Here is a 24201-nt window from a genome sequence, read left to right as displayed (position 1 = left end):
GTCTTGAGGAGAGCTATGATGATAGAAGTAGCCTAGAAACTGTATTTTTTCACTCAATGGTGGTGTTTAATTTCTACTCCCCTTCCTCCCAATGCCAGTGAACTAGAAGGAATCCACAAAACATGCCAGTGTTATGGATGTGCTGCTTCAATCTTTCAGTGACTTAAACCATCATCATTAAGAAAAGGATCCCTGTGCCTAGTGTTCTGGGATATAGACTTTACTTAGCCCAGAAACTTTCAAGGTAAGATGACAAGATTCATTATGTTCAGGACTGACCTACATTATAAGTCAATGTTTTTGGGAACCCCCCCCCCTCCAAACTTTGGCTTTGTCATGTAATAGGTTAAAAAAAAAATGAGTATAAGATGATGTTCCTTGCAGCTTAATTACCTTATCCTACTCCTTCATACTGTCATACAGGCTGTTGATTTCAGCACGGAAGTACTTGGAGAGCTCTACCCGCTTTGCTTTCAGTGTTGGTGTTAAGAGCCCATTTTCGATGGAAAATGGATCTGGATGAACAATGATGCCTTTTACCTGGAAGAGAAGGCAAATATAGGCACACACACAAGCACACACGTTAGTGATTGGACTTTTCCACTGAACCCCCTAAGTGCTATGTGAAGGGCCTGAAAGATTACTTTCTGAAAATGGGGATGATCCTGAGGGAAGGGAAAGAGTGGTGGCACTTGACCTTTCTGTCACATACAATATGGAAAGAGATGAATAGGGAGAAGGGAGGAAAATGGTAAAAAACTGCAGAAGGGACTGAATAATTCCTCGAGGTCACCGGCCATGTGTCATTAATGGGTTAATGGTACAAAGGTTAAAATCAGTTCTCGGAAGTGACTTTTCAGTTTCATTTTAAATGGGAGAGTAAAGCTTTCAGTGTCAGATGAGGGACCAGGATAACATCAGGAGTACATACCTGCTCGAAAGATTTAAGGCCACCTTCTTTCCCCAGTTTCTGCAAATCTTCTAAGATCGCATTCTTTATAGCCTAAGAATATAAAGTGCAGTTTCCAGCATGGATGTTTGAAAAGGAAGCCAAGGCCAGGAGTGCCAAAGCTCAAAGGCCCTGCCCGCACAAAGTCCCAAGGTGAGTTCCCAGATGCCACATGCCCAGTTCTCCCTGCCCAGTCCAACCAGCTGTGATGCTGATGATATCACTGGGACTCTGGACCCCTGAGCACCACTGGGGAGTCCCCTCAGTCCCCCCAACAAAAGCAAAAGAGCTTAAATGCTAAGGACGAAACAACCTCAAATGCTTGTCATAGCTCATTAGGATAAAAGCTGGACATGCAGGCCGGAGGTACGGAAAAGTGGGGATGGTACTCGCCTTGCACACAGCTGACCCAGTCTGATCCCTGGCACCACATATGGTCCCCTAAAGCCCACCAGGAGTGATCCCTGACCACTGCCGGGTGTGACCCCAAAACCAAAATTAAAAAGCAGGTTATGAAAGTATTGCTCAAAGCTGAGAAGAAATGATGAATTGGGGGTTGAAAAAGCTTATCTCTGGATAGCTATATTTTATTCTCTCACTTTATGGTTTTTGTTTGGGGTATTTGATGGGTATTTGTTTGGGGGCCACACTGATGGTGCTCAGTCTACTCCTGATTGTGTGCTCAGGGAATAACTTCCGGTGCTCAGGGGACCATATATGGTGCAAAGAATTGAACCAGGGCCAGCAACTTGCAGGGCAAGTATCTTACTCCCTGCACTATCAAAGAATTCTACAATTTTTTTTTTGAAAAAAAAATAAGAGCTTTCTCTGGCATTTTTAAAATTTTATTTCATGTTTTTTCCCATATCAACATCCTACTATCAAAGAAAACACAGTAACAACAAAATCTCCAATGGAGACGTTACTGGGCCCGCTCGAGCAAATCGATGAACAACGGGAGGGCCTTTACCTTTACCTTTTACCTTTTACTATCAAAGAAAAAAAAAATATGGGGGGTTGGAGAGATAGCTCAGCGGGTAGGGCATTTGCCTTGCACGCAGCTGACCCAGGTTTGATTCCCAGCATCCCATATGATCCCCTGAGCATCGCCAGGAGTGATTCCTGAGTGCAGAACTAGGAGTAACCCCTGTGCATCACCGGGTGTGATCCAGAAAGCAAAAAAAAAAAAAAAGTTATGTTAACTGCCATCCTAGTGTCCAGTCTGAAAACAAACAGCCCAGGGAAAAGGCAGCTCAGACAGAGAAGGGACCACCAAGGAAAGGGTTCTAGGAGGACCCACTCGGGATGGGAGATGCGGGCCGAAAGTAGACTATAGACCAATCATGATGGCCACTTAATACCTCTATTGCATACCACAACACCCAAAAGAGAGACAGAGCAAAAGGGAATGCCCTGCCACGGAGGTGAGGTAGATTGGAGGGGACGGGTGGGGGTGTTGGGAGGGATGCTGGGACCATTGGTGGTGGGAAATGGGCACTGGTGGAGGGATGGGTATTCGATCATTATATAACTGAAACGCAAGCACAAAAGTTTGTAAGCCTGTAACTGTACCTCATAGTGATTCACTAATAATTAAAAAAAGATTATTAAAAATAGTAATAATAAAGACACCAGCCCACTATAGCCGCAGGCACTTCTTCCTATCACAAACACAGGAAGAACCTGTTTATCCAGAGGAAGCTCGGGGCACCCACTAGCAGAACCCCTCTCCTACAGTGGGCTGAAGAGATATGCATCAAGCTTTCCACAGCGCTACTTACTTGGTTTTGGCACAGCTCTTGAAGAGATCCCTTTACCCCAAGGTTGGCAGCAAATGAGGGGAGCACATCTGGGTCAGGAACCACCACCCCTACTAAGAATGACTATGGAAAGGAAACAAAGTACAAAGGGGCATGAGAACTAGCATGGCAGTGCCACCAACCCCCCAGGGCCAATGAGTCTAACATGCAGCCTGGTGTCTCTCTAACAGGTGTAACAGAGACCTCAGTTTCAGAACTAGTGTCTGACTCTTCACATTCTGAATTTCAAACCCCCATGGAACTCAAATTTTATTTTGCCACCCAACACCTGTTTCTAAAGCTGTTCTGTTCAGATCCGATGTTCAAAAAGAAAATGTATTGAACGTTAAGCTTGTCTCTAAGCAGCCTTGTCTGTCCTCCCCCATTCCCACGAACCGAGTTGAAGGATAGCACAAATGAAAGATCACTACTACATAAGCCCCGAGGGTATGGGGGCTCAGAGAAAGTGGGCTTTTGACTCAATGGTGACCCTAAGTTTCAGTATGACAGCTTTACCACTGCTTTAGGTTTGCTTCGAGTTCATCAGAGTTTTGAAAAAGTTGTTCCAAAAAATAAGTCATCCAGTTTGCTTGGTTTTTTTGTTTTGTTTTGTTTTCACTTCTATTACCTTACATGAGGTCTGGAATGTAGCTTCATTTATTCAGTGCATAAACTCTGACTTTGTTTTCACCCTAAACCCACCTATACAGATTGTGTGCGGCTTAAAGGAGTCAGGCTGTGCCTGAAAAATGGCAATTATGAAAGCAAATGGTTATTGTTACCCGCAAGCTGTCCCCATGTACAAAAATCTGCAACACAATTCTACTTCTTATGTAGATATTTTCTATCTTCTCTGGAGCAATGTACTCTCCCTGGGCCAGCTTGAAAATATTCTTCTTGCGGTCAATGATCTTCAGAGTTCCATTCTGTAGAAGACATGTAATGGCATCAGTAATTTTTGAGCCCCTGGAGGTGGTGTCAGCCAAGTGAATGGCAGAAATCACAGTAACCTTTAAACTTGACTTCTCTGAAGACCTTTGAGAAATCCTTTCTTTTTTTCATTTTTGGATCACAACCTGGAAATGCACAGGGATTACTTATGGCTCTGCACTCAGGAATTATTCTTGGTGGTGCTCAGGGGACCATATGGGATGCTGGGGATCGAACCCCAGTTGGCCCTGTACAAGGAAACACCATACCTGCTGTGCTATCGCTCCAGCTCTAAGAAATCTTTTATTTTATGTTCTTGGCTTTGGGGACAGGGATGGGAAGTGGTTTCCTTGGTGACTATATGGAGCACCAACATGAAGCTTCAGAAGAGTTCTCAAGAGTTACTGCAGTTGATGAGACACGTGGGGCCTCATGGGATGGGGGTGGAAGCAGCCCATGTCCTCCCCCGCCCCAATGAGACCCCAAGTCGCAGCCCACGAACGGCTCCTCCAGCTACTGATTAAGCTGCTTAACAGCCATGATCCCAAAGTCACTGAAACGAATCTTGGAACCCAGCGGCTTTTGGCAGAAATCCCTCCAGATTTAATTATTATAGCACTGTACTGTCCTCCCGTTGATCATCAAGTTGCTCGAGCGGACCCTTTAATTAAAATTTTAGAATTCCAAAATTTTAATTATAGGCTATTCATAATCAGCAATAGAAAACAAATTGTCTAATGTTGCCTTTTCGGCAGGTCTGAGTGTTGGGAGAAAATCCCAAATAATAATGTTGGGTCTGGTGTCGAAATGTTGAATGTAATCAAAGTAGAGAGAGAGTAATGTGGAAATCATCTGCCACACAGGTAGGGGGAGGGTTTGGGATGGGGGATATACTGGGGTTTTTGGTGATGGAAAATGTGCACTGGTAAAGGGACAGGTGTTTCATCACTGTATGACCGAGAATTAAACCCGAAAGCTTTGTAACTCTTCTCATGGTAATTCAATAAATTTATTTTTTAAAAAAAGTTACTGCAGTGTCTTATCCAAGGAAGGAATTCTGCAGCTGTTTCCAATAACTTAATTTCCAGTGATTACATTTCCAAAAAGTCTCAGTTATAGGGAAGGTATTATCTTTTATTAAACTCGTGGCTGTTTGGGGGATTATTATCATTATTTTGTGTGGTTCAAGGAATTGAACTCAGAACTCACACATACTACATGTGTGCTCTGACACCAAGGCTTATCCCAGGCATCCCCCAGTCCTCCACATTGTTAAGACTTTGGAGCGAGTTAGCTTGCCCTCCTCGGTTCCCTCCTGTTAAGATGCCAGAGCAGACAGAAACAGCTCTACGAAGCTAATGCTAATCTAAATTCATTCATTCTGCTTGTTAGAGGAGAGAAGAAGGGCTCAGGAGGCCTCTGTGGAGGTTATTTACAACTTCATTTTTAGTGTCAGCTATTCTGGGGAGCTTAGGTTGTTAGGGATTTGAATTAGGGGATTGGGACTAGTGGCAAACAAAATCCACAGGATCAAACCCTAAGTAGGGCAACAGACTGCACCAACCTTAGAATCATCAAGGCAGAGTCAAGAAATTGCCTATCAGTTCAACCTACCAGACCCCTGAAAGTGAAGGAAGTAACTCCACCTGGGGCCACTTCTACCACCTCCATCCCAGGGTCATTATGCAGAAACAGGTTAGTGGCTTACTACTAGACCCAAAAGCAATAAAGCTCATCATTGGGACCCGTGTTCTTGGAGGAATGTCAGCAACATTCCTTGAAGGCCACATAAATCTCAAGACTATGGACAAAGAAATAGTCTCTATAGTCTTTCTTGGCAAAGAAATTGACTCAAGTTGAACACAATAGACAGAATGCCTGAAAAAAGACCCCCTGTACATTCCCTGATGATATCTGTAAGGCTTTCCTCCTTTTGTAAAACAGCTGGGAAAACACAGATTACTGCTAGTCATTTGTTTGTAATCCCCATTCTTAAAACAGTCTCTGAGTCTTACATTGATAGGGTGTAGGGGGCGTTGAAAGAAAACATAATTTGGGTTGGAGTTATAGCACAGCGGGTAGGGTGTTTGTAGAAATCCTACTTCCACAGATGTAAGTACCTTAGTGGTACAGCCCCTGCCTTGCATGTGGGAGACCCTGAGTTTGATCCCCAGCACCACAAAAGTACCCCCAAAAAGCTAAAAATAATTCTATTTTATGTTTGCTTTTAGATACTTTTTTCTAGCGGTGATGGTAGAGGTATCTCTATTTAGCGTATGATTAGATATAAGATATCCCTTTGGACCAATAATGTTAAAAGTCTATGATGTTATCCAGTCAGTTTCTGCGTCAATAAAAGATAGAACAGACAATTACACATTCCTAGGGAAATCACCTGATTTTCCTCTGCGTGTAAGCAAATCAAATCCATTCAAATGTCAAAGGCTTAGTCACTCTGAAGTCAAGAACCTCTGAAAAGTCCCCTGCTGTTTAGGTCTGAAATTTGTAACACTGCTTGCTGCTGGTGTATTTAAGAAATAAAGTAAGATGAAAACTCAACAGCTCTCAATCTCGATGTCTTTTATAGCAAGCTGATCAAATACCATCACATGTGATCAAAATAATCTTTCTGGACCCAAGAACGCAAGCCTCTCTAGTTTGGACACATCCCAATCACACAGTTACGTTCTCAGGATGACATTTTTGGTCCAAGGCAGAGCTAAAACTGAGACAGATTTCCTGATTCCCAATTTAGACTCTTTTCCTTTGTTGGTTTTAGGGCCACACCCACCAGAGCTCCTGGGCAACTCCTCGCTACACACTTGGGAGTGATGCTTGGTACTGCTCTCTGGACGAAGTAAAGATCCAGGGATCGAACTGGGGTCAGCTACATGCAAGGCTAATGCCTTAACTCCTCTACTAACTATCTCTCTGGCCCCAGCCTAAATTCTTGCCACCATTTGTTATTCTCTTTCTAATTTGAGGAAGCCTTAAACCAGTGGGCAATAGCCCTAAGTCCTCCAGCTGTCTCCGCTGACTAACTCCCCCTTGCATCTCTGCCCACCTTGTTCTGGACAGAGTGTTCGGGCCAGTCTAGCACGCACTCCCAGATAGAGTGCAGAAACACCCACCGGGAGCCAGCGGCCGATATCTCCTGTGTGAAGCCAGCCATCACTGTCCAGGGCCTCCTGCGTTTTTTCAGGATCCTTCAGGTAGCCTTTGAATACATTTGTACCTCTGATGCAGACCTGCAGGAAAGTGGCAAAAGGTGGGGACAGAAGTAGAGGTTGTCATCCTTAGTCTGAGTGTGAGATACAACATTTGTTCCCACCTCAAACCATCCCAGGGTCCCCAGAGTGGTACCAGTTGCCTCAGCCTCTGGAGGGGAGAGGAAAGCAAAGCTGGGGGACATTCAGACCCAAGCCTGCTCACAGCACCTGTGAGGAACATTCCCGCTGGGACTGCCTGTCACAGCCCACCCACCTCTCCTTCGTTGTTCACAGAGTAGTAGTTCATGTCAGGTACATCTTCCAGCTTGACATGGTTGCAGGCCAGTGGGGCGCCGACGTGGCCTAGAACACAACCCACAAATCAGCTGTGAATTCCGGAGAAGGGTGAATGCCAGGCATCATTTGAAAAATATTCATGAACTGGAAAATCATTAAAAAAAATCTGGATTCCTCACATGGGAAAACTGGGACTGAGAGCTGAGTTAGGCACTTGCCACTTTATTTACTGCTCAAGGTCCACGGTCCTAGTTGAGGTCCAAGTTGAGGTCCTAGTTGCCCAGTAGTTGGAGAACCTACCTGATGTCCAGTCCCCAGGTGATGTAAATGTACAGCCAGCAGTGCATTCTGTTTGACCATAAGCTTCAAATACCTGCGGAAATCAAAGAGGACCTTGAGAGTCCCTTCAGAAAACACACAAGCCAGCCATGTCTTCTGATGAGACAGGAAAGCCAATCTCTCTGGACACCTGTCTTCAGAGTTTGAACTCATGTTTAAACTGATGTCTCAACAGTCAGACGAGCTCTCAAATGCCAAGAAATAGGACAAACCATGGAAACTACACTTTAGGGAATGTGGCATTTCAAGTCAGTGGGAAAATGTGAGTCATTCCTTAAACTACATGCACCTGGGAAAGGGGTTCTAATGATAAAGTAGAGGAAGTGAGTAGCACTGACGAAAGGCTCCTGAATTGTTTTGAACAGTGATCAGCAAACTTTTTCTATCAAGGACCAGAAGGAAATATTTTTGGTTTTGTGAGCCATCTGGTCTCTGTTTCAGATACTTAGCTCCACCAATGGAGTGGCAAATAAGTCAGAAACATGACAAAAATGAATAGGTATGACAATGAATACGTATGACTGTGTTCCACTAAGATTTTACTTAGGAAATCATTGTGCCAGATATGGCCTATGTAATGGTTTGCCAACCCCTGGCTTAGAAGGGTTTCCTGAGCAGAGAGGTGATGGAGTGTTAGCTTACTGAAAGGATAGGTTGTGTGTGTGTGTGTGTGTGTGTGTGTGTGTGTGTGTGGTCTGAGTTATACAGTTGCTTTAGAATTGACTTATGTAACTTGCTTGAAAATAAAAGAAAGGTATTTGGGGGAAGGGTGTGGTTACAGGACCCTATGCTCCATAGGTTTAAGGACTGTGAGGAAGGAAAGTATTGAGAATGGACAAAGTTATCCCACTCCTGAGTATTTACCCAGAGAATACAAATCACCAATTGGAAGAGCTATATATTAATATACCTATGCTCATCATAGCGTCGTTTACAGCAATTAAGAGTTGGAAAAAACCTAAGTGTCCATCAACAGATGACTCAATAAAGAAATATACATAAACACAATGAAAAACTAGTCAGTCTTTGGAAATGTAAGACAAAATCCTGCATTTGCAACAAGAAGAATGAACCCAGAGCGTCTAGAACAATGTTCTTCAACACAGTCCACAAAATGGTGCCAGCCCCAGGTATAAAAAGACTGAAACCCACTTGTCTACAGCCTTGGTTATCACTGCCTACCCATGGACCAATATGTAGGGCAGAAACTAATCTACAGGTATGAAAAGGTTGAAGAACACTGAGCTAGAGGGCGTTATGGTAAATAACAGAGACAGAGAAAGATAAACACTGTAATTTCACTCAAATGTGACTCGTGAAGAAACAAGACAAGTGAAACAAATTGTTGGGCAAGCAAAGCAAACTCGTGACTACCAGGAAGGAGGTGGGAGGTAAGGTAGGTGAAGAAAGGCAGGTCCAGGGGCCGGAGCTATAGTCCAGTGGGTAGGGCGTTTGCCTTGCACTCAGCCAACCCAGTTCAATCCCCAGCATCTCATATGGTTCCCCAAGCACCACCAGGACTAATTCCTGAGTGCAGAACCAGGAGTAACCCCTGAGCATTGCCAGGTGTGACCCAAAAAGAAAAAAAAAAAGGCAGGTCCATTGTATGGGGCAGGATGAAGCTGAGGTTTTAGTAAACATTGATATGGTGCACAAAGATGTTGGTTATAATTCTTCACTCCTGAAATATATATAATGTTATAAACCAATGTTAATTATTTTTTTAAATAAAGAACAGCCAAGAGGGTGATAATTTCATGAGTATTTTACAAGACTTCTAGCCCTGGCATTAGTCCAGAATTGGTTTTGATTTTAGGAGTGTGACAGGGCACCTCCAGTGAGGACAAGGTGATTTCATTTCATAATAATCATGCTGTGCGTGTAGGCAGAATGCATGAACTAGTTACTGAGAGGCAGGATCAGGGAATAAGACAATCACTGAGTATACAAGCAGATTCAGTAAATTCCAGATGGAGCAGGGTCTTACACAGAAAAGGTAAAGCCAGACAATATGGATGAAAATTGTCCTTGTGCAATATTGGGGGTATAATAAATTCAAAATAATAGCTAGAAAAGATTAATCAGTTTGACTACACAAATATTTCAAACTTTTGCATAGCAATACACAAGGCCAAAAATGAGAGTAGGAAAATATTTCTAATGTGACAAAGATTGACTTTATGACGATATGAAAAAAAACAGTATGAATTAGAACTGAGCTATTTATTTTTCCATAAGAAAGTAAGAGTAACTTACATAGGAAATATAAATGCCAGTGAGTAGCCATTAATGAAATTAAAATGCATTAAGATCATTCGTGCATCAACCGGCTAAGATTTAAATGACTGACAAAGTCTGTCACTGGCAAGAACATGAGGAGATAAGGACTTTCTCATGGGATAATCAATATGCTAAAAAACATAAATCTTGACAGTACTCCCTACTCATAGACATTTGGCACACTAGGTAAATAACTGCATAATTACCCAAGAGTACATAAATATCCTTAGTTCATCACTGACTACACCAGTGAAATAAAGGGTAAACAAGTTAACTGTCCAACAATAGGCAATTAATTATCCTGGAGCCTTCAATCAACTATTGCAAAATCATTAAAATGATGTAATATTATCTGACAAAGAGCTATGTCACAGGGTGCTGTGGGACAAGTATTTTAGATTATGTCATTATCGGTGGCATAGGTCTCTATACACACTCACATGCAAAGGAGTAAGTAGATGAATATTTTCTCTTGATTTTCAGGTGGAAGGTGACTTTGTGGGTACTTTCCAGTTGTGTTTTCAACTTTACTTAAACAGCGAGTGTTATTTGTACAGGAGTGAAGTCAGTTATTTCCAAAGGTGTGAAGCTTACCGAACAACCCAGAGCAGCACGGAGAAATGTCAGGACAGGCGAGGAGATGGGGGCAGCTCCTGTGACCATAATGCGGACCTTCCCACCAAGGCTATCCTGTTTAGTGGGGACAAAAGACCCAATGAATGCCAGGGACTAGCCCCAAGTGAAAGGGCTTGAAGTAGGGATGCTTAAGAACTAAGGAAAGAGACTGAGGGCTGAAGAAATAGGAGAACAGGTACTTGCTTTGCACATGCTGACCTGGGTTTGGTCCCTGGCACCCCATATGAACCTCCAAGCCACCCCCAGCCCCCCCCCCAGGGTTGAGCTCTGAGCTCTGAGCCAGGAATAAGCCCTAAGCAAAACCAGGTGTACCCCTGACTCCACCCCCTAAACCCTGTCAAGAAGAAGAGAAATAAGAAAGTGAAAGCATGAGATTAGGGCGCTAACAGCCTCAACTATTCTTACAAACTCTTCTTCACATACAGTATGTATTGCTTAAAACCAGTAATCAGCAATATTATTGCTGAACAACAATATTCTTTGGTCAAATGCCCAAATACCCTAATCTAGCTGAGCTAGACTTTTACACAGACAAGAGCCTTAATATACGGGGACAAACATCTCTATAGTGGATTTCTAAGAGGAGATTCAAGAATCTTGAATTCGAATCTTGAATTTGAATCTCCTCTGGAAAGAGCAAAGATATAGATCAGTTAATGGGCCCTGGATAGGGCAGCATTCCACCTCCAAGTGTCTGCATTCTGGGCTGAAAGGTCCCATCAACTACCCATCCTACTCCTCTCCTTTATCTGTCCATCTAGTCCCCAACAGATGAAGTCTACTCCAGGGACTTCCGGTAATTTAAAAAACTCTTAAAATGTTAGGTATTATCATAGCTGGGACCGGATCATGCATGACAAAATATTGACTCTAACTATGTTCTTGGAACCTTCAAATGTCTTAAAATCTTACCTAAAAGAAGTAGGTGCTAGCTCCAAAGTAAAATCCTTTAGCCCCTAAGCTGTCCAGGAGAGATGCCCAAAGGTGAGTGAACACAGAAGGTGGATTAAGGGTCCCAGTTAAAGAGAGACAGAGAGACTCAAGCTAAGAAACACACAGCAGGGTGGAATCAGCGAGGGTCCAATGTCTTCCTAAGCTCAATCCAGGATCCAACCAACCTACCTGGATCTTGTGAAAGATGAGCTTGTCCCAGATACTGTCGCGTCTGACGATGCCCTTTTTCACTTCACTGAATTTACTGGAAATAGCTAAGTTCAACAAGAACCTCTTGAAGGGTGTCTTGGCTTCATTTTGCACCTGCAGGGTGACAGCACCTCTCAGTTGGAAATATACTAGGAATATTCACCAAAGGAGCAACATAGATGCCTCTGGCTTCCTTAGGTAATGGAACACTCATGGATGAGCGAGGATGCCAAATAATAATGAATCCCCAAACCAAGGAAGCTTTCAGAAACAACCAAGTGTGTCCAAAGCACCCCGCGCCAACTGGATGGGGCTCCTAACTTCCAATATGGGACATCTTAACAACAAGAAGAATGAACGGAAATAGGCCACCATTAAAAACAGAATTCATAATGTTATGAAGAAAAAAATTCCCACTGACAACTTTTGAACATCACAGGGACATTAGTTCATTGATCTGAACATTAAAAAAAGGGAAAAAATTGAATGCAGATCAGGCCTTTATGAATAAAGTTCAGTGAATAAATGTGAGAGAAACGACTAAATTCCAAGTTACCACTTGGCAGTGGAAAATGTACACTGGTGAAGGGATGGGTAATGAACATTATATGTTTGAAACGCAATCATGAACAACTTTGTAACTATCTACTGTAATTCAATTAATTTTTTTAAAAGTTACCACTTGGCAAAACCTAACTTAAAAAAGAGCAATGATTAATGACCGCTAAAATGATAAGGATGGCTTTGACCTGACTTGATTAGACAGATTCTGAGCAAGTGATTTCACCCCTCAGGTCCAGTTTTCTTTGCTGTAACTTAGGAATAACTTAAAGATACCAAGCACTAGCCTCTTTTCCTGTGCTTTTGTGAAGATTGGATGATGGGATGAAGCGGAGGCATTCATCATAAGGCCCAGAGCCTTGGCAAGAAGCTTCAATGACCCACCAGTAGCTGTTAGAAAAACAGTCACAACTTTCAAGTGAGTCAGCTGAATTTGGAGGCTTTCTCCAAGTCTGACAGGAGATATCTCCAACTCAAGTTGAAGCAATCTTATCCAGAAGTAAAGGGCATTTCATTGAGTGTGGCCTTTCATGAGTGCATGACAGAAGGAGCTGCCAGTTGGGAGGAGACCATGGAGGTAGAGCAGATTCATTTGTTACACAGAGCTCTTAAGAGCCTTCCTCAGGCCTGAGCCACAGTTCCTTCAGCTGGGGGGCTGGCCCAGCAGAAACTAGGGTGGTACCTTGTCATAGACTCTGTTAAGGAGACGAGGCACTGCAGGAAACACCGTGGGCTTGAGGGTCTTCATGTCATCAGGCAGCAACCGGATGTCTCCTTGGAAGAATCCAACTTTGGCTCCACAAGAGTATACAACAGCCTATGAAGGCAAAAGCCAGCAGTGAGGCTCAGTGCCAGGGGCCCCTTCAAGGCTGGGTTCAGCCCCAGCCAGACCAAGGACCTAGGTAGATACCCATGGCCCCTCGCTTTGTAAACCACCCACCCCCACCAATCAAGGAACCCCAAACCCCAATCACTCACCTGTACAACCCTCTCAAACATATGTGCCAAGGGGAGGTAGGAGATGCTCACATCCTCAGGGGTGGGCTCGAATGCATACTACAGATCAGGGGACAGAGGGAAGACACCATCAATCAATGCCAACTTTTCCCCAGCCAAAGGAGACCTAAAGACCAGGCATTTCCAGCACGGCCACATATGGGTGTGCAGGTTAGACCCCATGGAGCTCTGAGGGGTGCTGTCACACACTGAGAGCAGAGAGGTGTTGGAGACCAAGGCAACAACATACACAGCATCCTAAAACACTGATGGGGCTGGAGCAATTGAACAGCGGGTAGGGCATTTGTCGTGCACGTGGCAGACCCGGGTTCGATTCTCAGCATCCCATATGGTCCCCGAGCACAGCCAGGAGTAATTCCTGAGTGCATGAGCCAGAAGTAAACCCTGTGCATCGCTGGGTGTGACGCCAAAAGCAAAAAATATAATAATAATAAAAATACTGTTGTGCCAAGCTGTCCTGGCATCTGCACACACACAGGCCTTTCAACTGCCACCCTCCAGCCCTGCTGCCACTCTAACTTTGACTTGTAAACTTTGTGGCATCCACACCTTTGCTAGGACCTCTTTCCCCATGTCCACTCACCTCTACACACTTGAGGAAAGCAGACGCGTTTGAAACAATATTTTCATGCGTGATCATGGCGCCTTTGGGGTCACCTGGCAGAGACAAGAGGTAGAGAGAAAGACCCTTTAGAAAGCACACGGCCCTTCCTTGGCTTTGCAATGTGCAGTGACATTCCACAGGACCACAATTTCAGATGCAGTTAAAAAGAAAAGCCCATTACTACCTCCTGTTGTTTCTGGGGTCATGACTTCAGCTCTGCAGTATTCCCTGGCATACCATTATGTTAGGGGCACATTAGAGCTGGAGAGCTGGTCCAGTGGGCTGGAGCATGTTCTTAGCATGCAGGACGCCTGGTTTCCATCCCCAGCACCACTTAGGCTCCCAAGCATCTCCAGGAGTGACCTCTGAGCACAGAACCAGGAGTAGCAGCTCTGAGCACTGCTGGAAAGCTCCCCCCAATCCAAATGGGACACATTATTGTAATTTTCATAGGTCACATTTAAAGCAATTATAAGTTCAAATAGATAAATTGTGTGCTGGGCATGTGTGGAGCAGCCACGGGGGTTATCTTGATTCAGGGGAGCCATTTCAATTGTGTCAAATTGAGAGAGTGGAGGGGTAGAGAGGAAAGTTGGCTTTCTGCTGTCATCTGGAAGCCCCCTGAAATCTATGATGTAAACCTTTTCACTGCAGGAAGTCAGATTGCTGCTGATGTTTTTCATACTCAAAGCATGTTTTTCATATTTCATACTGAAAAGTCTAGGTTGTCGGAAGGACAATATTTGCTGTGAAGCTTATTTATCAACCTATCAGCGACCTGAGTCTCCAGCTCTGGGTTTATCTGACCACATACGTTTTTGGGACAGCCTGGATGGGGACGGGACAGCGGGCGCAGACCTCTGGGACAACCGGGCTGGGGTGGAAGGTGAGCAGGCTTTTAAGGCAGCCTCCAGGCACTACTGACCTGTGGTCCCACTGGTGAAGCAGATAAGACTCATGTCTTCTGGCTTAGGAGGCTGGAGAGGAAAACACAAGTGTTAAGACCACCAAAATATTTTTTTTTTAAAAAGTCCAACACAGCAAATTTCTATTTGACCAGGTGAATACTTACCACGGGCTTCTTGAAGTTCTCTTTGCCTATATTCTGGAGGAAATAAAAAAGACAAGAGTTAAGTTGAACAAACTTTATGACAAATGTACATGTCATACGCTCTCCCTTTTCCCTGAGAACACCTCTGTGGAAATACTGCCATATGTCAGGCAAAATGGAGTCCCTAGACTTGTTACTTCCAGAAGACAGATCCTTAATGTCCAAACTTTTCATCATTCTCTGCAGGCTAGCATTCTGGGACCACTGGCAAATCATTCTGAAGAATATAGATTTATTGCTGGAATCACCACACCCCAGCTAGTATTCTGATGTCCAGAAAAAAGAAAGAGAATTGATTCCATTTGACTCTGGTTCCATCACTATATATTACTTTTAAAATTACATAGTATAATAGAAAATGTGCACTAGTTGAGGGATAGTTGTTTGATCATTGTATGACTGAAATTCAAACATGAAAGCTTTGTAACCGTCTCTCATGGTAATTCAATAAAAAAATAAATAAAATAAATAAACCACATAGTATACTACATTTAGCATGCTGTTATACATATAGCATAAAGCATAAGGTTATATATAAGGCAAATGGTTATAGTATGTGATGCTATAACCATTTGCTTTATATGTGTCATAGTCAAGTACACATATTATTTCTTGCAAGGGTATATGTAGTATATGTGTACATCTATGGGTTATTAATACTTACAATTCCTCTATAGCTAAGGACTATTGTATCCTCCATTTGAAGACAGGGAAGTAGGGGAGCAACAGTGACTTGCAGAGCCACATCATTCATAGATTTGTAGCCAGAACAGGAAACTCAAGCAGTTTGGTTCCAGGACCCATATTCTTCATGGCCTCTAATCTCTCAATTTAGGAATTCTCTACTTTGGTTTTTATAGTTCTTATAAGGGGCAGCTGGAGCGATAGCACAGCGGGTAGGGCGTTCGCCTTACAAGCGGCCAACATGGCCGACCCGAGTTCGATTCCTCCGCCCCTCTCGGAGAGCCTGGCAAGCTACCGAGAGTATTCGATATGCCAGACACAGTAACAACAAAGTCTCCAATGGAGACGTTACTGGGCCCGCTCGAGCAAATCGACGATCAACGGGAGGGCCTTTACCTTTACCTTATAAGGGGCATCAAGGGAGTTATATGACCTGGCAATGGTCAGTGGCTACTCCTGGCTCTGTCCTCTACGTCACTTCTGGTGATGCTCAAAGGACTCTCTGTAATGGTTGGTGTTGGCCATGTGCAAGGCAAGTACCTTACCCACTGTACTGTGTCTCTGACCCAGAAATTCTCTATGTTGAAGTCTATGGTGCACTAGCACGAGTTTCAGAGTTGTCTTAGGGAAATGCCTTTGTAAGTTGCATCCCACATGTAGTATTTGCTCCCCAGTTCACACCCCCACCCTCCAGAAACACATCTGCACACCGGGAAGATGTCTGGCTAGTTGCTCATGGCATCAGACCAGACTTAAAGCTGGGAATTACATTTCATACCATACCTCGGCCTCAGAAAAGTGCAAAAGCTCAACTCCACTCTTCTCTGCTCTTTGCTTCAGGTCCTCATCAAAGGAATCCATGAGGATGATGGTCTTCAGGACTGGGGTGAGGCCCTTTTCCATATTCCCCAATAGGAGTGAAGTCTTCTGGGGAGTATCACAAATCACTGTGGCAATATCAGCTGAAAGTAAAAACATATTCAGAGATCAAATTCCTTCTGTCTATACCTGACTGCCTTGCAAAGTAGAAGTTTTTGAAAATTTCAAAAGTAGCAGGTTCTATAGGAGATGATGTCTGCAAATCAGACTTAGCAGTATATAAAACCTGAAACAGTCTACTGACAACGAACGAGTTTAATTAGAACAGAAGCACAGGGTTTTCTTGCATGTATCAACAGTGTTTCCAGGGGAGAACACAAAATTCTTTCTGCTTAAGAATGCACACAAGGTGTATTGATTGCTTATGTCTGGTCCGGTCACATTTAAGGGGAAGGAATCAGGGAGCTAAAGAGTAAAGAAGGGGGCACATGAGATCTTAGCAAACAAGCATTTTTTGATTCACATATAACATTTACTTTGATACTTGTCGGCAAAAGTAGAAAACTTCTGATTCTGTCTATATGATAGAGTCATATAGAAAGACATATCTAGAATCTACAAAAAGGTTATTATTTGCCCATTAGACTTGGGCTCATTTTCCTAACAACGCCTTTTTTTTTTCTACAGACTCATGGATATTGGTACCTGAAGGTTAACTGGACTGAGTTGTATTGACAAGAATGGGAAAGGAAACCAGTAGTTTCACTGTGATTTATGCAAATAATTAATTTAATCACTCTCTCTAGAATCTTCTATCCAGTGGCCAAAGTCAACAGTCTTATCGCTTAACATATTATCATGCTCTGACACCTCAGAGCATTTTGTTGAAACTTCTATCCATGCCTCTCTCTGATCGTGGAACATTGTAAACTTCCTATAATTTATATTCTAAGTAGTAGAGGACAAAGACTTATTTGTGGATGCAACATTCCAACCAACAAAAGCAGTTATTGAGGAATTACTGGGCAGTCTAAAAGACTCAAGTTAGTACCAAATAGCAAAGGTTTACCTTTGTTGACGATGTACACTATAGCATCTGCTCCCAACGTGTCATACAGGGGCACAGCTACCATGGAGTATGTGTAACAAGCCAACTCAGAGATGATCCACTGTTCAGAGAGAAGTTCAAGTAAGGAACTAGAAAATGCTTTGAATTGATTCATTCGGGAATGGAACTGATTCATTCAGTCAACAAAACTTTATTTGGTAACTTTCTCATTAGAAATCACTTTGGTCTTAGGGAGTGCCATTACTAATGCTATAAAATACAGTCAAAGTTAAATAAAGGTAATAAATAGCACAGAGACAAGCACAAAACAAACGTAGGGACTGAGAATACTTATGATAAGTTCCATCATAAAAGGGATGGAAAACATTAAGTTTTCAGGAGGCAGTGATAACTTCCAGAGATGGGGCAGAGAATATTTGCTTTGCTTGAGGAGAGTGATGGACGTGGGGCAGGGTTTTGAAGGACTTGATTTGGCTGTGGAGGTGGAGGCAGAGAGAGCATTCAAGGAAGAAGGAAGTGAAAGGACAAAGATCGGCAAGCATGACATCACTATGGATTTACTTCAGGAAGCTGATACATGCAGTGACAGGAGATGCAGGCAAGTTAAGTCAAGAGCTACCAACACGGAGGCTTAAATGTCAGGATAGTGATTATGAAGTGAATTGTGAGTTAAAGATCGCTCTTACTGTGTCTAGGTAGTTGGAATATGTAAATTCTCTAAAAGGGCATTTTTAGAGTTTTGTTAAGCAGCTGGCTGTACTAAGCATGTGTCATCCAACTATTCTGAAGCAAATTGAGAGGAAGTCTGAGGATATCTAATAGTTTAATGACTTAGAGGAAAACGATTTCCAGTCATCTTAACATCTAAAGTCGGCCCTGTGAAACTATAGTTCCAGTCTTCTTGAGGTTGTAGCCTAAAGTCTCAGGGACAATGGTTGCTTTTGATTTATTAGTCCAAGTACAATCCAGTCCAAGTCCAAGTCCAGGTCCAGGTCCCGAGAGATAGGACAGCAGTTAAGGCAATTGCCTTTGCATGTATTCAACCTGAGTATGATCCCCAACATCATCTGGTCCCCCAAGTTCGACTGGGAGTAGGCCCAGAGCACCAGTGAGCATGACCCAACAGCCCCTCCTCAAATCAAGTACATGAATATACCTATTCTAACATGAGTATATTCCTCCTTTTCGATTACAATCTTAGTCTCTTTGCCAATCTCTCATAGTTTCCTAATTTTCCTCATACAACAATACAACAATCAGAGAGACTGAAAATGACCCATAAGAAGTTACAATGGCTCAGCATCAGGTACTTGAATTCAAGCAGGAATTAAGGAAACCCTGAGTGGTAACTCTTTGAGTTGTAACTCTTTAAATTCTTTAAATTTAATATTGAAAGAATATGATTTGGGGAAAGCTTTGGAAGGTCACCAACAAAAGTTAGGAGTGAAGTTTATAGACTTTAGACGTAATCTAGACACACTTCCTTGAGTTAACATCAATTTGATTACCTCTGGTCTGTTCTGGGCAAAGATGCCAATGTTTTGGTCTGGTGATGGCTTGTGTCCTCTGTGCAAAAGACAAGAGCCCAGGTACTCGGCTCGGTCAGACACCTGTGAGAGACGGTTTTTAAAAAGCAGTCAGCACCTAAAAATAATGAAATTCTACCTGGGAAATCATCTTAACAAAAAACATCTATCCAAAAACATGGACCTGGCTTACCTGTTTGTAGGATATCCATTTGTAGGGCTGGTTTGGTTTTCTATACCCCAAACAAGGGCCATTATCTGAAAACAAAATTTAAAGAAAATCAGCTCCAACTGCCAAATCTTTGACCAGAGTAAAAGGGGATTAGGAAAAGAGATGATGTCAAGGATAAAACCAGGAAGAATTCCCTTCATGTGCAAAGGAAAACAAAGGAAAAAAAACACTCAGTTCTCAAAGGCAGAGAGATTGTTACAAAGTACACTTGAAACAGTTAGGAAATGTTGAAAATAAGATCTGACCTAGGTCTACTGGCAATAGATATTCAGAGAAAGATATAAATAAGATTGACCTCCCATAGCATAAGTAAAAACCCATAATTATTCATTAACAACCCACATTGGATAATCTTGGATTGAGATTCCCTATAATAAAAGATACGATGCTCATAAAAGCATAAAAAGAAATCAAAACAGTCATCCACAATTTTATTGCATAAACACCATTCTCTCTGGTATTTCTTTCCATAGTCCCATGACCTGAATTTGCAGTTCTATTCATTCCAAAAATGTATAAGTTTGATGTTCTGTTTCCTCCCCCCATTTGATATAAATATTCTAATGACTTCTTCAGCACAGAGATTCCCGTGACCTTATTATGGCAGCCAACCCATCAAGGATTCTACTACACAGTTGAATTGCTCTCCTGGTCAGTATTTAGTGTATTTCCAAGTTGGAACATTTAATAGAGCTTCAGTAAATATTTTCAAATTGATCGTTGTGAATTAAGAACATTTTCTTAGCATAGAGTCCCTAAAGTTAAAAAACTGGGTGGAGAAAGAGGGATAGGGAAGGTATAATGGCGATGGGATTGATGTTTGGATATTAAATGTAATCAAATATTTTGAACTAACTTAGAAAATTTTAAAAAAAATTTTAAAAAGGTGGAATAGGAGTGTCAGAAAAGCTCAGGTTTACTTTTCAGCATTTGGTTTGGGAACACACCTAGCTGTGCATGAGGCACCATAAGGTGCCAAGGATGGAATCCACAGCTCCTGCCTGTGAAGCATGTGCTTCGTAAGCCTGTTCCCCGGCCCCAACCTTGGAATTTTGATCCCTGGCACCATATTGGTCACTAGAGCCCCTTTCACACTCTCTTTATCCCTACCACCATTGTATGTTATGCCATAAAAATTAAAGAGTATCTTTTTCAAATGTCTTCTAATTTGAAGAGTCTTTATCTCCAGTTCTTGCTGTCTCTCTCTGGCCCCAGTGTCATTTACTTTAAGACAGCTGGAACCTTTAGCCTGATTTATTAGGTTTTATATACCCTCATGACTCATCTGTTTATGAACTCTGCCCCTTATGTGAGCGTGTCTTCTGAGCTACAGAGGCTTACAAGGAACCAGGACAACAAACACACAGGTGTGTGTGTGTGTGTGTGTGTGTGTGTGTGTGTCCATCCATATTTGTCTTCAGTATTGTCAAAATTATCTGGCACTTGACAACAGAACTCACTTTCTGAACATGTCAACTATTTTGCTTTATTTCAAATTGAGTCCAAGGACATCTACTCCAATAGTCTAATCTGAGTCACAGACTTTAGGATATCAGACTAAGTAACAGGCCTAACGAGCTGAGGAGCATCAAAATCAGTGAGATCGAATTATTAAGAGTAGAGTGGAGAAACATTTACGAAGAGGCTCTAGGCAAATGACTGAGAGAATTCTGGCTTTGCCCAAAGGAAGTGCTCACAGAGGGGGTTACTAGGAATTCAGTGGTAAATAAGTGAACTTCCGGATGCAGTGACAGGAAAAAGGAAAGAAAGCAGGAAAGAGATAGTCACTGTGATGGAAGAGATATAAAAATGAATGAGGAGGCTGTCCACAGAACATGCTAGCACAGTTGCTTCCTGCTGAAAGAACTATGTGGAAGTTCAAGAAGTCAGGCCCCAGACAATGATAACAGTTTTCTCTGAAGCCAGGCAAGTCCTGCCCAGAGGCCTCCAACCCCTGCTACAGTCTGGAGACAGTACCTCTGTCTAAATATTGTTCACCAGTTCTGGTTTCCTTTTAGGGAACGCACACTCTGTGCTAGGCACATGAATCTATGCAATCTCCCCAATTATCGTCACCCCATGAAACCAATCAGGCAATTTACAAGATCACTTAGAAAGTGACAGAGCTGATGAATGTGGAAAAAACCCATAGCATGTGTCCTGATGGCTTCCCTGTTAATGAAAACACTTGGTGGAGGCTGGTGGCCAAGGAGCCAGTCAAATAATTGGCCTGAAGGGGCATCCACTGAGGTCTCATTAAACTCTGTACCCTAATCAGTGGTAGCCTGATTACTCAAAGTCCTGACAGGCAATAAACAACCTAGCCTTTCATGAATTTACTCAACTTCAGATCTGTTTTAAGTGACAAAGCCTAAGGCATGGTTTTATGCAAATAGCTCACTATCTGGAATTTTGATCAGTGGAAGAACTGGGAATCCAAGGTTCATGGTTTTTTGGTTTGTTTTGGGGCCACACCCAGCAGTGCTCAGAATTTACTCCAGGCTCTGCACTCAGGGATAAGCCTGGTTAAGCTTGGAACCATAAAGGATGCTGGGGATGGGAACCTGATTTGGCCTTGTGCAAGGCAAGTGTCCCACCCATTATACTATCTCTCTGACCCCTTAGTGACACTACTTCAAAAACTCTCCACAGGTGATTATTCACATAGGTAGGGATTAAAACATGGTAAGACAAACTCACTCTTGGTGAAAATTGTGATAGTCACCAGAGAGAAAGGAAAAAGGAAGAGTGAGAAGGAATGAAGAGAAGCATCTTTTTTGTTGGTGGAATAGCACAGGGATTTTGGTGGTTGGAATGGTGATAGTTTTACATGTACGCGAGCACACACAGACACACACATACATTCAAAGTTAAACCTCTGAAATTCAAAAAACTACAAATAATGATAAATCAATAAAAACATAAAGGACCTATATTTGAATGTATGTATTTGATCCCAACTGGAATCGGCAATGTTGCCTACGGAAATAGGTCAGATTTGTCTGCCTGCTTACATAAGGAGCAATTTGTAATGCTCTTTAATTTTAAATCTAAATGAAGTATCTTATTTGTGCGAACTGACTCACTTCTAGATATAATAATATAATACGTACCAAATGGAGAACTTTCAAAAAATACAAAATCCCAAAGAAATGTGTATTATATTGGCCACATAGTTCTTTAAATTGTAAAATAAATAAAGAAAATGATGGTTAGCTGATTTTCTTTTATTATTTGAATGGAAGTCTAAGTGGGTGCTGATCTGGTGCCAAAAATACATGATATACTCCCCCTTGAAGCCTCAGATAAAAGTGTTCTTCACAATAAACCTTTCATTGTCCAAAGAAACAACTAAATTATTACGTATACTTAAGGGCAGAGACAAAATAGAGTAATGTGATCAGACAAGCATACACAGATTTCAGTATCAACCGCAACACTTGTAATTCTGTCACCTTTGGGATATTCTTAAAACTTTCCACCTCTGTTACCTCTTTTTACAAAATGATCGAGGTTTTAAAACCTTTAATCCCAAGGGTAAGGGAAGATAAAGCCAGTGATATATGTGCCATACCTTTAGCACAGTTAGCACTTGGCAGGTGTGGGCGGTTCAATAGTCAGAGTCAACTAGAGGCAGAAGGAAAGGGAGAGATAAGAAGTCTCATAGTTAAGTCATGCCAGAACAGACTGTTACTCAAGAATAAAAGGATGGAAGGTGAGCTGAAAGTCAATTGCTTTTTAAAGGAAAGAAGTGCATCTAGCTAGCAATGCGCCCATTGTTACAGGCTTGATACATAACAAATGAACCTACCAAAGTTCATGTCGGTGTTGCTTCTAAGAAATGAAGAAATATAATCTCTTCCGTGGCAGGAAGGACAACTATGTGAGCTAGTTGGTGCCAGAGTGGGATCAATGGCTGTATGTCAGGAATATGAACACTAACTCTGGCTCGAATTCTGTACCCATAAATGCAGGAAAATATGCTTTTGAAAATCATGTTGTTCTTAAACAAATAATGAGTGGGTTGAGTTAATCGACAACTTTCCATACATTATTATCAGCTGTGACAAGCTGGCAGGCCATTCTCGTGTTAATTGAAGAACAGATTCAGAAAGGCAGAGTGGTCGGCAAGGCGAGACATGGAGAAATGTCACATCTGCCTCCAGCACCCATTCTAATACTGCGCTAGAGTTCCATCTGCTTTGTACCATTTAACTCAGATCATTAAACAGATGAGGTTTTAGAAATGTGACAAGGAGAAGAGGTAAGAGTAGGACCCCGTACTGATTTTTTTTTCCAGGTTAGGTTGGAAGGCACTCGGACCAGCCGTGGGCTGGAGCCGTGGGCTGGAGCAATAGCACAGAGGTAGGGCGTTTGCCTTACAAGCGGCCAACATGGCCGACCCGAGTTCAATTCCTCCGCCCCTCTCGGAGAGCCCGGCAAGCTACCGAGAGTATTCGATATGCCAGACACAGTAACAACAAAGTCTCCAATGGAGATGTTACTGGGCCCGCTCGAGCAAATCGACGATCAACGGGAGGGCCTTTACCTTTACCTTTACCTTAGGTTGGAAGGCCAGACTTACCAGATACAACAAGTCCTCTCTGGAAGATTTCATACGCTGTCTTGGCATCTGAGAAGTAGTGGCGTATTAGCTCATTGTCCTTCTGGCGAGCACCCTTCCTTGCTCCTCCCTAAAAAAAAAAAAAAAAAAATGCACTTTTAGACCAAGCACCAGTCTTTTGCTGCCCTTGTAAATTGAAGAGAATATAAATGCTGACCACTGAGGTCACGGGGATAGCCCCTTCACTAGGTAATCAATAAGGTCAGAAGAATGACCCCTTCACTGGTCGATCACTGAAAGTCATTCATAGCTAATCAATGAAGTCATAAAAATGACCTTTCACTCAATCTCTGAGGTTGTAGGGGTAACCTTTCAACTAGTCAGTCAATGAAGCCTAGGCATGGCCCCTTTATAATTTAAACATCAAACTCA

General features: G+C 42.6%; 1 protein-coding gene across 3 annotated transcripts in view; it reads right to left on the bottom strand.

Annotated features, from left to right (window-relative positions):
• The window catches only part of ACSL5 (acyl-CoA synthetase long chain family member 5), a 51133-nt gene that overhangs the window by 852 nt on the left and 26080 nt on the right, over nt 1–24201 (bottom strand). For all 3 annotated transcript variants that reach the window (XM_056120473.1, XM_056120474.1, XM_056120475.1), the window contains exons 3-21: nt 23791–23899; nt 19167–19231; nt 18956–19057; nt 17448–17547; nt 16343–16521; nt 14837–14869; nt 14690–14741; nt 13744–13817; nt 13122–13199; nt 12826–12960; nt 11562–11696; nt 10398–10493; nt 7485–7557; nt 7162–7250; nt 6810–6926; nt 3531–3674; nt 2731–2832; nt 932–1003; nt 394–540 (exon numbers count right to left, since the gene is read on the bottom strand). In XM_056120473.1, the coding sequence (XP_055976448.1) occupies nt 400–540; nt 932–1003; nt 2731–2832; nt 3531–3674; nt 6810–6926; nt 7162–7250; nt 7485–7557; nt 10398–10493; nt 11562–11696; nt 12826–12960; nt 13122–13199; nt 13744–13817; nt 14690–14741; nt 14837–14869; nt 16343–16521; nt 17448–17547; nt 18956–19057; nt 19167–19231; nt 23791–23899 (1896 nt within the window). In that variant the 3' untranslated portion in view covers nt 394–399. The remainder of the gene's footprint in view (nt 1–393; nt 541–931; nt 1004–2730; nt 2833–3530; nt 3675–6809; nt 6927–7161; nt 7251–7484; nt 7558–10397; nt 10494–11561; nt 11697–12825; nt 12961–13121; nt 13200–13743; nt 13818–14689; nt 14742–14836; nt 14870–16342; nt 16522–17447; nt 17548–18955; nt 19058–19166; nt 19232–23790; nt 23900–24201) is intronic.

This window comes from Sorex fumeus, unplaced genomic scaffold (genome assembly GCF_029834395.1).
Source record: "Sorex fumeus unplaced genomic scaffold, SorFum_2.1 ptg000043l, whole genome shotgun sequence".
Classification (NCBI taxonomy): Eukaryota; Metazoa; Chordata; class Mammalia; order Eulipotyphla; family Soricidae; genus Sorex; species Sorex fumeus.
This window is presented reverse-complemented; position numbering and strand designations above follow the sequence as displayed.